This window comes from Durio zibethinus, chromosome 11, assembly GCF_047325235.1.
Source record: "Durio zibethinus cultivar Kanyao isolate XHJ-2024 chromosome 11, ASM4732523v1, whole genome shotgun sequence".
In the NCBI taxonomy this organism is placed as follows: Eukaryota; Viridiplantae; Streptophyta; class Magnoliopsida; order Malvales; family Malvaceae; genus Durio; species Durio zibethinus.
The window spans coordinates 2,819,237-2,832,724 of record NC_143172.1 but is presented as its reverse complement, the minus strand read 5'-3'; the positions used below and the strand labels follow the sequence as shown (position 1 = coordinate 2,832,724).

Below are 13,488 nucleotides of genomic sequence, written 5' to 3'. Positions count from 1 at the left end.
AACATTTTCCCCAGAAAAACACCCATATCTTGACTTTCAAATAAGATTTTCCTATATCATAAATGCTATCTTCTCCATTTCGTTACTAAGAACCCTTATTTTCAACGTCTACTTTTTCCTTTTCGTGAGAGAGAGACACACAAGGTAAATCACTAATTCAGTTAATGACTTATTACTCTTGCACAATTATATACTCTAACTCTGTTGAATGGACGAAAAAACTTCATGATTACTCCAAGAAGAACAAGATCATCTTGACATTCTCATTCCGTTTTTTTTTTTTTTTTTTCATTTTCATCCATCAAACTCATTCCTCGTCAATTTATTAAGATGTGGTGTGTATTTCTTTCGTGTTTTGTTAAGTATTACTAAGTTATGCTTAGGAAGAAAACCTAGCATTCGAAATCTACAAGATTAGCTATCAAAAAGCAGAAGTAATAAAACAACTTAACTTGTCAATAGTCGATCATTGCTTCTCCCATCATAGTATTTTAAATCATAATCAACAACTTGCTAATTCAACTTATCTTCTACGTTCGGCTATGATTAGCAAACTATACTTGATAAGGAAAACGGCTAATTATTTGTTAATCCATTCCACTTACATAAATCTGTTATAAGAGAAATAATTTTGTATACATTAGTTTAAGAAAAAAAAGTCAAAAAATGTCTGATTTATTCACAAAGAATATATATATGTATTTATATATATTTATATAGAAGTGTTTTATTTAAGAATATATGTAGAATCATCTTTCTTTAAACATCAATATAAATGCTACCCAAAGTTCATCGATTAATCTAACTAATTAATCGGAAACTCTACAAAAATATAGCCACATAATTACAACTTCTTAATCTCTTATATGTACTTAATTATAATGACATTCATTATTACATGAATTATAATGGCATTCATTATTACATGATTGTCACAAATTATGAGAATAAAATACTTGTTAGATAATATACTACGATATTAGCAATGGTCTTTATCAGTTTCAAAAACCTTAACTTCCACTAGTCCTTAATCTATATGTTGATTTTGGTTCGGATTCTTTTACTTTGCCCACTGTCTCCGACAAGTCTTTGTTCATCTTAATAAAACAGCAGACACAAGTAAAGGTATCTTTGACACGGAAGGCGTATATTATATAACTATGTTAACAATTATACGTATTATTATGTCCTGAAAGACACGTATTATGTTTTCTAGATTGTTCCATTAGATTCTATTTATACTAGATTAGCTTATTGGTTAAAGAATTAGCTAGACTTTTAGCCGTTGATTATGGTTTAGATTACCCTGATCGGAGGGTTGAGGTTTATTTGAGATAACCAAGATTTTCATTTACTAAATCGGTTTTATAAAAATAACTCTTTGTCACGCATGTTCTCTCTAAGTAATCTCCATGTCAAAATTTATTTCAACATGATAACCTTATGATGCATGCACATTTTCTTGATGATGATGGACAATGTTTATACTCACATATATACTACATAATATAATAAGATGAGTGTGTAAGGGATAGTTAATATTCAAATTTCTTTGTTATTTGACTTTTATCTCTTGGCTTAGGTGGGTATAGTTCAGTGTGGACCCATTTCCTTAATAGCTTGACTTTGGATTTCATTTCGAATCTGGGCAAAAAATCCAAGTTTGAAATCTCATGTTCCTCCCTTAAACCTTTTGCATATAAATAATTAATCATTTAATCCTGAAGTTATTAAATAATTAATATTTGACACCTAATTAAAGATCTTCGCAAAATTTTTCAGTGAAAGGGTTTTGTGACTTAATTAAAAAAAAAGGACAGTACTACATGCACTCGTCACATACACTCCTTTTTAGCAACTTAAGTGAAAAATATTAAAATTTTTATAGACTTTAATAGAATTTTAAAAGAGAATATCTAAATGTGTGACATGTAGAAGATACATATATCAATCATCTTATTGTTTTAAAACCAAACGTTCTAATTGATGATAAAAACAATTAGTAACACATTTCAAGAAGCGGCAGATCTTGACATCCGATTTTGAGGCCCAATTAAAATGATATGTTTTTATTTGTTATGTTATTCAGATTTGAGAATGAGTGTAAAATACAATGCATCCAATATGAATATACTCTTCTTTTTTTTTTTTACTTTTTCTTTATATTTGGACCGTGCAACTTTCATATCCACATTTATCGTACATTTGTTGAACACGAGTACTTCAAGAAAAATTAAGAATCTAATCAATTAACATAGATTGTTTTATCAAACATAAAAAATAAAAATAAAAAATATCATAAAGATATGAGAAGATAATTGCAAGCTAAAAAAGAACAATACACCTTTGTTACTTGATCGAAAACTTAGAATCTTGTTGAGAAAATTAAAAAGTTAATTTATTTTTTTTAACTAACATGAGTGTAACTTAATAGTTATTACAAATCTATTATTTTAAAGAGTTCATGAATAATGATTGTGGATATAATAAATAGAAAAATAATAATGTAATTTTAATTTTTCTCAAATTACAAGGTATGAAATTTTATTAAAAATAAAAAATAAAATTAACAAATAATAATTTTAACGTGAAAGCTAGTTAAATTAAATTAATATATATGAAATAATATGCTGCCATATTGAAGGGTGGGAACTGCCAAAGCCAGTTTCTTCTTTCCTTTTTATGAATAAAAAAGTATGAAGTTTTAAAAAGCTAAGAAACTTATTATCAGTCGCTAGTTTCAATTTTTCAAGCTGCCATGACGTGACTCATTAATGTAACAATGTTTAAAAGCAGCTCCTCATTTGACTGCCTCTTAGCATTGGCATTAAGGATTTTCAAAATTTTGTCTGATTAGAAGTGTTGAATTTAAACTGTTAACTTGATTATCAACGGACAACGTACACATGTAAAATACATGCAGAAGGGCAACATGTGCATGCATTTTGCCAAGAAGCATAGAAAAAGCAGGGGGAAATTATAGAATGACTTGCAAGGCACTCAGTGGATAAATATTTTTGTTTTGTTCTTTGTATTAAAGTGTATATACTATTATGTGTACATGCATACCTTTCCCCAAAAGGAAGGGAAAAGTGATAGGAAACCAAACTTTCTGCTAAAACGTGCGTGTGAAATATGTCATGCGTCGTCGTCACCATTTCACCAACATGCAAATGCAATGGAGTTTGCTCAGCGATCTCCCAACAATTAACAATCGAATAAAAGTTCTGGCATCTCATAAATCGACATCGACGCATGGAATATCGATAAACCCTAAAAGATAGAAGATTAGATATTTTTCCTTTTTTTTTTTTTGGTATAAAGAAATGAAGTGACTGCTGAATCATTAATTTTTTAGGTATAAAACAGGTGAAACCAATACTCGGCGAGGTAAGGTAGCTGAGAAATGAGGATACGGGCATTGCTTGTAGAGTTGGGGCTGTCGGATTTTAGCTCAGCCATAACTGTAGCAGTTGTGACTTCATGATCACTTCAAAGGCCATATAGCTGTTTTAGGTAGAAAACATGTTCACATTATTGCAATAGTTCCTTCCACAATATTGATTACACATTCTCTCTGAATTTTTTTTTATATTATTTATTTATACTTATTATATATATTCATTGCAGGATAGTGAAGTTTCTCCTTTATTAAAGGATTCCTTGTTCCTTTCACAGTTTTCCACTAACAATTAAGTGGGAGCATGTGAATCAAGACGGTGCATATTAAAAAGAAGAAGCAATATATGATTACGTTTCACTAATTCTTGTTCAAGCTCTTTTATTGATAAATGATGAGTTCATCATGGATTTAATTAATGTATCATATTTTCAATATCCAAATATTTAAAGATTAATTAATTCAAAAGATAACATATATATACAGTCTAGATCAATTTCATTATTTCAACTTTTTACTTAATTTCATAAATTACTAGTAACTTTAATTAAGCCCAATATTCCATCTACGTTTCAAATTTTCTCGTGGACTTTTTTTTAATAAATAACAAATTTACAGTTACCTTTAAAGTACTCGTTAATCAAAATTTTAAATTAAACTAAATTTACATGTGGCGTTAAATTATATACTTATATAAACCCCACTTGGGTGTTGTTGAACATGAAAAGTACATGAGCATCATTATGGCATAAACACCATAAGGCAAAGCTTAAAGCGACTAATGAACTACCAAATGGGAATTCAAAAACATTGTGATTACTATTCTCCATAGAAATAATGATGTTAAACCATTATTGTGATGAAAAAACATATCAATTTTTTAGTTTAATAAAGTTGTCTAATTACCTACTTTGTGAGTAATGCAGTCGTCATTAAGGAAGGAATTAAACAAAAAATTAAATTAAATTGCAAGCAATAACAATTAACTTAACAGGGGAAGACCGACGATGATCCACAAAGCTACAAAGCAATATATATATATATATATATATTAATTTCTGAGCTCAACTTTATGAAGAAATGAGAAGGGAATTTGGTCAAAAAAAATAATATAAGTTGGGGTTTCGATGAGGGTCAGACTCTAAATCTTTAGGAATTGAAACGCTCCCACAATTAGTGGTGTAATGACAAGACATTCCAAAGATAGAATTTCTTGACTGATCTAATTTTAGCTTCAACACTGTCCCTTTTTGCGTTACAAGACACACTGACAGGTGTAATGTATAATGTGTCTAACAAAGATAGAGTTTAGTGAGGAGGAAATGGGCGATTTTGAATAGGGTTGAAGAAATTATACTTTTGCTTACTTTATTTTTTTCCCTTTTTTTCTAGCTTGGTCTTGTAACTTTCTGAAGGAATTTTGGTTTATAATCAAAGGGAGTGGTAGCTTAAATTAACTGCTGGGTGAGCTTTGGTAGCTAAACTGTTAGAGTATGATTGGAGGGAATGTTAGTTTTCGGTGATGGGGGTAATGGGTGATGGGTCATTTTCCGTTCTCTGGCCTAATTGGGTTTGTGATACGTCAGTCAAATAAAGAAAAAAGCTAGTGAGTTGTAGGTAGTAACAATTTTTTCAGTAAAGACTTGGGCTTTTTACTTGCTTGCCGACATTATTTCAACTGCAGGGTGGGTGAATGGTGGTCTATCAGGCCTTTGCTTGCTGTGGTACTACGGAAGGGTACTTCTCATTCTCTCTGTTGTTTACCTTTTTCAAAGGAGCCTTTGTTGTTGAAGTTATAATAGTTCTTTCAGACAGCAAAATCATGTGCGAAGGAAGAAATGGTAGAGACAGGTTCTTGTCGCACAGCTCTATAAAAACAAACGATTGGAATTTTCTTGACTAAGAAGCAGAATATTTGCAGACCCAATATCCCATACATTGTATTCGTTACATCCAATAAACAAGGTTGTCTGTCATGCAAAGTGTTGTTTTTAAACAATTTGTAAAAAATTAATCACTTGTTTTTTGATTTTAAAAACATCCAACCTCACTTCTTAAATGCATTTTTATAAAGTGAAAAAAAAAATCGTTTTTTTTCTTATTAGAACAAACCAACAAAAAAGAAAAACAAAATCCTGCGACCTATATTACAAATTCCCAACACAACCATCATGCGACTCTTTCATTTACTATTGCTGTTACTCTAAATGAGAAGTAATACAAACATTATTTCCTTCAAATGAAGACATGAGACTATCCAAACAAATGACATCGTTTGAAAAACTATTTACTTAGGTCCTGCAAATTTGCCCATCATCTTTGCAATTACAGGAGCCACCTTGGGATTTGCTTGATGCTTTGCAAGATTAGCAGGATTCGTCATTACTGCAACAAAAACCATTGACAAGAACATTAAAAAACCATTTGACAAAGCATAAAACTCTCACAGGCTTGAAGACCACAAATTTCCTGAAAAAAGAGGAACAGTTAAAGAACCCAAACGATCTAGGCTAAAAGAGCGTGCAGTCAGATTAACTAGATAATGTCATATTTGAATGAATAGAAAGTGTGCAACGAAAATATGCATTTTAAACACTGTTAAGGCAAACTCATTTTTAAGAATACAGATCAGCAAAAAGATGTCACCCAAGAAAAAGATAACGAATGTCAAATTATTCATTCTGTAGTTTCCATGTAGTATAGAACATGGTCCTTTGTTACAAACAATCACGATGATGAATCATCCATGCCTAGATATAGCACTTATAACAAAATTATGCAAATTACCAAAAGCATTAAAGAATATGCATCAGCTAAAACTACAGCTTCATGGAAAACATATTCCTGAATGAGGTTCTGAGACAAAAATAATTTGCTAAATTACAAGGAATTTTCCCAAGAATATATATTTACAATGTATAAAACTCATTATCAATTTTTAAATAGAATAACTAATATGTCCAACACTAAAAAATATATCGTCAAGTGTATGTAAGGTAATGCACAATTATTTTAATTTGTACTACAGCACACTAGAACATATTACACTACAAACCTACAAAGAATACTGATAGTCATCTCAATGAAGCCTCAGCCAAACTATTCGGAGTTCCCACTTCCCAATAAGAGTCTCATTCTGCACTGAGTCCTAATAGAATCAGGCAGTTACTGAACCCCATACAAACATGTATCAGAAACTAAGACCAGCTAAAACATGTTCCTAAGTTTTCTTGGCAAGCATGGTCCTAGCTCATGGAAAGCAACTAGGGTGAAAAAAACATAAAAATGACGCAAAGAAAGAATACTCCACAAATTCCAAATATAGGAGAGGGAAAAAATATAAAAAAGGAGAGGAAAGGAAAGGAAATAAAACATAGTAAAGCAAACTGCCTACCATCTTGAAGAGCAGCCATGACTTCAGGATCACTAAATGCCGCCATCAATTCAGGATCCTGATCAAAATATCAACATCAGAAACCACATAAAAAAAAAGTTTCCAAATAACAATTCACTTTTTCCAAGTATTTAGTATGCATCATAAAAGTGGAAAACATACATTTTCTAGACATTTCAGCCTAAAAGAATTTGAAAGAAAAGAATTGGGATAGCATAAACAAGCAAAATACAATTGATTGGTTTAATAATAAAAATAAAAAGAAAGCCTGTTCCATCATACTTACATTCAATATTTTGCTAAAATCAACATTTCCAGGCATCCCACCTGGCATGCTACCAGGGAAACCACCGGGCATTCCTCCAGGCATACCTCCAGGCATTCCACTGGGAAACCCACCAGGCATGCCTCCAGGTTTACTACTGGAGGATGATTGCTCCTGCTTCTTTGCCTTCTCATATGTGGCCTTGAGCACAATATACAATGGAATCAAAGTCGAAGAAAACAATAGTAAAGCAACATTATCAAAAGATGGATAAGCACTAAATTACCTGAGCTTGAGCACGACGACGCAGTCTCTCACGCTCAATCTTTCTATCTTCTCTCTCTTTGCGCAATCTATCATACTTCCTACGGTGTTCCTCAATGCGGTGTGCATTGGGTTCAACCTGTTTAAGGAAAGAAGTCAATGTTAGCCACCAAAGCAGGAGTTGCACCCAACAATAATAGTCCTGTCTCTCATTTTACTGATGCTGATACAGCCCAAACCCACAAACAATGGTGGCAGCGAATAAGACTTCTTTTCCGTGTCAGAAGATACATACTAACCCCTTGTTATTACTTTGGGAAAGACTCAATGCACCTAATAAATCACATTTTGCTCAGATCACTCAATTAGAAATATAAGAACAAGGAAGCAATAAAGTTTGGATGAGTTAGGTCAACTGGTGCAAGCTTGTATGGACATTCACTTTGCCCAAAAAAAAAAAAAAAGGAGAAATCATCTGATAGACTTACAATGCTAAATATCTACTAACTAACCAAAATTGTTTGAAACTATTCTTAAAATCCCATCTCTGACTTGTCCTGGTCTCAAAATCTCATCTCTACCAAGAATTATAACACATAACTGAGCACTTCAAAGAAAAGAGTGAAAAAGAAAGGACAGACGAGATCAAACCTTCTTAAGCACATTGTTTATTTCCTCATCATAATCCAACTTCGATGCCAGGTGCAGATCCTTTGCAGCATCTTCCCATTGACCAAGCATTGCCCGTGCAATGCCACGAGACTTGTAACCCTTAGCAGAATCTGGGTTAATCTATAAGATAAAAATGAGGATAAATGTGAAACATTTTCCCTCTCAAATATGGCCTCATTGTTTCCAGGAAACCTTAAAACATGAGGAAACAAATATGAACACAACATTGCTGTGCATAAATCCCTCACATATGTTGCTTGAATGAACCAATAATGCAAAACACACAGTTCAAACGATTCACAAAATTACCATTTAGCATTTTATCATACAAGCATGTGCAAAACCATATTCATTCCAAGGCAAACAACAATGTATACACAAACCTCCAAAGCCGCATTGGCATCTCGAATAGCAGCATTTGGCTTTTTCATCTTAATGTAAACACTAGCTGAAAGAAAAAAAAAAATACAAAGCAACCAAATCATTCCAACAGATATAAGAATCTATCTCAAAAATATTAAACGAAACATAACAAACACTAAATGAAACCCAGCATATAACTGGCCCAATAACAAACGCTAACCTCGTGTGCCATACATAATTGCTGATGTTGGATTCAGCAAAATTGCCTCTGTTAGATTCTCAATAGCTTCCTCTAACTTCCCTGCGTTACACTGATTCATCAAATACAAATTCAAACAAAAAAAAAGGGACAAATAAATATTAGATACTGAATTATTTACCTTCGGAAATAGCATCTATGGCTTTGGCTTTAAACAATTGCGAAGCATCACGGTTCTCATCGGTAACCTCCACTGAAGGGTCACCCATCTACAAACACAAAATAAATAAATAAAACAGTTAAAAATAACTCAAAGAAAAAAAAACTAAAAACAGAAATTCATAATAAGATTAGATGCTACCTTTTGTGGAGGATCATTATCAGGCTCAACCGTATCGCCTTCAAGCTCGATATCAGATTCGATAATCTCATCTTCCCCTTCTTCTTCTTCTTCTTCTTCTTCTTCTTCTTCTACATTGATTTTCTCTCCTTCATCCGCCAATTCCTCGTCACTTTCCTCCACCACATAACTCTTCTGTAAATCAAAATCCTCGGTTTGGTTAAAAAACTAGCAAGGGAAAAAAAAATAAAACGTCAGAGTTAATTAGTGTAGAAACGGTTACCGATTTGGAGTCGGCGGCTCCATGGCTGTAAGCAGAGGAAGGGAGCTTTGCTCCGAGACTGATAAACAGTGGCGTTAGTTTTATAAAGCGAGTAAAAGTAAGGAGTGAGTTGAGAAATAGAGAGAGCAGAGTAAATAGTAGAGTGATTGAATATTTGAAATTACCTTTCGAGATAGTCGCGGAAGAAGGAGAGGGAAGGGTCGGAGAGAACAGAGGGATTGGATTTGCACTGACCGATGAACTTCTTCAGCTCGTTCAATTTCGCCGCGTCCATTTTCGGGTTTTGCAGAGAACGTTTGGGGTTTGGGAGCTTCGTTCTCTTTTTAGTGGGTTTTGAAGGTTTGGGGTTTTTTCATGGAAAGAGCGGAGAAAATAATGATAGTACCTTCTAGTAGGATGGATCAGCCTCGAATTAGAAAAAAATAATTATTAGGTCATAAAATGCTGGTTGGTTTTTAGTTTTTGCTTTACACTTGCCGTTTTAGCTTATAGTCGGTTTCTGATGCTTTTTCTTTTTTGAGGGTTTATTGTTAGGGTATAATTTAGAAGAAATTTTTTAGATGAATGATTATGAAATTTTTAATTAGAAATAATTTAATAAAAATTTTACTAAAAGATATAGATGGATAGAGTTTAATGAAAAAATTAATAATATGTGAAAAAAATTAAAAATATAATTTGTAATGTAAATTTAATCACATTTATTTAACAATAAAAAATTTAAAATTTTTATTAAAAATGATTATTTAAAAAGTTTATCAAAATTTATTGAATTTTTTAAAAATTTTACACACTTAATTTATATAATAAAATTTTTTTATCTATCAATTTTAATTTTTTAATTTTATTTTAATGTAATTATTTTTTATAAAAACTCTCATGGACTTTATTTAAAAATTTTCATTTAACTTTTTTCCTTTATTCATTATACATAAATCATATTTCAAATTTTTTTTTAGTATAAAAGAGATTATAATATATTAATAGAAAAGGAGTTGCATTAATTAGAATATAAATTTTAAATTTATTAAATAATGTTAAAAATTATAATATAAATTAACTAAATTAAGTTTCAAATTTTAATTTATATGAGACATTTTGATTATTTAATCTTAATTCATTGGTGCAAATTTTGATTTAAGAAAGTTAAACAAGTAACTTTATTATTTCTCGTTATCTTGCAACCTTATCTCGTAACAATCCGTGGCTTTTCTTCTTAGGCAACAGTCAACACGTTAATTTGAGAAATAAAAACGCAAATAACACCATGTTTCTTTTCTACAAAAATGTGTATATAAGTTTCCAAACCACTTTATTATTTACATGCAAGAGTCCGATTAACCTGTAAAAATAAAAGTGTTTTGCAAAAAATAAGACTTTAACTCCCATTACCATTTGAGTGACCCATGAACTCCGTCGAAAAAATTTTCATCAAAGAAAAAAACAAAGCTGTTGGGGTGATAGAATGCCGAAAGATAATTAAGCCAATAACTATTAGTGTGCGAGACTGATGATTGGGGGATAGCAGCCCAACTTATCTTTGACGGATTTTGATCCTACCTCTTAGAGTTTTTTTTTTTTTTTTCAAAAATTAAATTTCGATTTAAGTAGGATAAGAATAAGAAAAAATTAAGATCGAATTTTAAATAAACTCAACCTAATTTGATATATATAAAAAAATATTTTTTAATTATTTATTTAATTTTATATTTATATTAAAAATAATATTTATTAATTTTAAATCAAATTGAATCAAATAAAATTTATATAATTTATATAATATCAAATTAAATCAAAAAATTTATATAATTTATATAATATCAAAATAAATCAGAATTGAGATATTATAAGTATAAAATCGAATTGAATTCAAGATGAAAAAAGCTTGAATCGACTTGTTGCCATCCCTAGTGATGATATTAACTGAAGCCCATCATGCATTTAGCTATAATTGTTCCCCCAGCAGATGGTGTTGGGGAAGAAAAATATGCCCAGTGTCCAGAGCAGATGCTAAAGCCATGGTTGACTTGGGGTCCATCATGCAATTCAAAGCTCAACATGTTCAGTATCTCATTTTAGATTTTATTTGGTGTTAGTGGTGCCACAAACAAGTGACCACCTATACCATGGATTAGTAAAATGACAGATCAATGCCTCAGGGATCGATCCATCAAACTCTCTCAATCAACTTTTCAGGTTTAAACAAAGAGGAATATGGTATTGGCCATTCCAAACGGAAAGATTCAATCTGATGCTGTAACCAAAGGCACGAAATCACAACGAATATGTAGTTTCAACTCTGAGAACAAAATGATGGAACTCAAGGCTGCCATAAATATGACTGAATAAAAGATATGTGATAGCAACACTGACCAACCAAGTATAATATCAAGCCAAAAAAATAAAATACAAGCAAACAATTAAATCTCTAGATATTCAAACTCGGATGCCTAATCTGAATGATCTCTGTATTATTTACTCTTAGAAATCTATCTGCCCATCAAGGTTCCAAGGAATATGTCACCTTAATACAGCGCTATAGAGACCAAAAATAAGAACATGGCGGTAAGTCCAGTCAATGCAATCCTTTCAGCAGCAGCTCCAGGTTGTCCTGTAAAATTTTAAGGCGCAAAATATTAAGGCTAAAACAGTAGGCAATTCGTGCTAGTTACAAACAGATTGTGTTGCTAAATCATGTCTCAGATAAGTAAATCTATTTTATTCAACCAAGGTTTATTCCTAACTTCCTAACATCAATTTGCACTAAAATTAGATAACGCCCTGGTAAAAATAAGTGAAGAACTAACTGAGTGGTGTCAAGTCCTAGAATTGAGCTGAAGGATATAGCATTTAAAAACGGAGTCTTTTAAAGGGACACGTTAACAACTTAGGCTAAAGCTTGGTCATGCATTCATATATTATAGCTATTAAAAAAAGGAATAAGAAAGAAAAAGAAAGAGACAAGGGGAATACTAAAAAAAAAACCCCTAAAAACATGGACCAAGATTTTCCCAGTGTATACTTTGGATTCCTTACATATGAATAAAATTTCTTAATCAAATTACGATAATAAAATATTCTTCAGTTTCTCCAAGGGAAATGAATAGTATATGTGCAGTTGGATTATTAAAGAAAATCCTTTACTTTTACTAGCTGGCATCACCACCAACTACTCTTTTCACATTTATAAAACTTCAATAATGGTTCCCAATCAGCCAAAAAAAATCAACAAAAAATCATTTTGATAGGTTATCATTTCACATGTAACCAAATAAATAAATAAATAAAAAGTTCACATGTTTTTTTCAGGCCCTGATCAAATTGACAAAAAACTCAGACTGAGATGGCTAGCGGTTATTCCAGAATAAACTCATCGAGAATCCCTGATTCTGAAAAGGAATTAACTGAAATCTTTTTCTTTATTTATTTGAGAAAATTAAAGATATGTTTTGTTACCTGGTGGGGGTGGAGCAGAGGTAGGAGAAGTAGCTGTAGCAAGCAAAAAAATCAAGAGATGAATAATTAGTTTTTTAATCAAAATTATGAAGAATTCTAGCATATCTGAAAATTATAAACCAATAGATTATACAAACATGAATAGTATGAATCAAGACTTGGCTACGAATAAAAGGAAACAAATGAAAAGGGTATCAACCAATTTCATCTTTTATTCATCCAGACAAATTATAGAGATAATTATGGCTAGAAACATACCGTTGCAGGCGCTGAGATTAGTAGTGATCCCGCACTCACGAGAGATTCTGAGAGCTGCAGCGACAGTAATGTTAAAAGAAGCAAGCAAACTAGGGTCGTTATAGAGGTTGCAAAGGCAGGAAAGCTCAGTAGCCACGGCTTGTCTGATAGGGTTACAGCAGTCGTCTCCAGGTTGGGCCGTGGCGTTGTTAAGGTAAGGAGCACAAGGCACCAGCTGCTGCGCACAAGTTGCTTGCGCATCCGTAACGGTTGCCATTGTCCCCAAAATCACAAGAACCGCCATGATCAACATCTTAGCCATGGCGTTTGGAATTTCGGTTCGTTTCTGTGTTTTTTCCCCTAACCTGACTGCTATGTCTTTGCTTAAATAGTGACCTTTGGGGGCAGGAGGGGAGTGGTTAAGAGTAAGACAGGTCATAGGTTCAGAAAGGACAAAGCAGAAGGTGAATTAGAAACGCGCTCTCATTGAGCGTTGACTCACGCTCGATAATTTGCGGAATAGTATTGTTTTTCTAGAGATAGTTCGAATTGATTTGAGGGGAAAATTTTCTTCTCAGTTATAAGTTAATTAATTTGTTAGACTTAGAATTTTTT

General features: G+C 32.0%; 2 protein-coding genes across 2 annotated transcripts; both read right to left on the bottom strand.

The window, feature by feature from the left end:
* Positions 1-5,474: 5,474 nt before the first annotated feature.
* On the bottom strand, positions 5,475-9,589 carry LOC111290898 (FAM10 family protein At4g22670-like). The gene is made up of 11 exons (XM_022882410.2): positions 9,345-9,589; positions 9,181-9,238; positions 8,919-9,092; positions 8,739-8,826; positions 8,579-8,659; positions 8,379-8,443; positions 7,975-8,115; positions 7,346-7,462; positions 7,081-7,260; positions 6,795-6,852; positions 5,475-5,785 (listed from the first exon to the last, which is right to left on the bottom strand). Exons 1-11 carry the CDS (start codon positions 9,452-9,454, stop codon positions 5,688-5,690), a joined length of 1,170 nt encoding a protein of 389 aa, XP_022738145.2. The 5' UTR covers positions 9,455-9,589; the 3' UTR covers positions 5,475-5,687.
* A 1,891-nt stretch (positions 9,590-11,480) lies between these two features.
* LOC111290060 (non-specific lipid transfer protein GPI-anchored 7-like) lies at positions 11,481-13,268 on the bottom strand. Its single transcript, XM_022881458.2, has 3 exons — positions 12,895-13,268; positions 12,637-12,669; positions 11,481-11,791 (listed from the first exon to the last, which is right to left on the bottom strand). Exons 1-3 carry the CDS (start codon positions 13,193-13,195, stop codon positions 11,706-11,708), a joined length of 420 nt encoding a protein of 139 aa, XP_022737193.2. The 5' UTR covers positions 13,196-13,268; the 3' UTR covers positions 11,481-11,705.
* Positions 13,269-13,488: the final 220 nt, after the last annotated feature.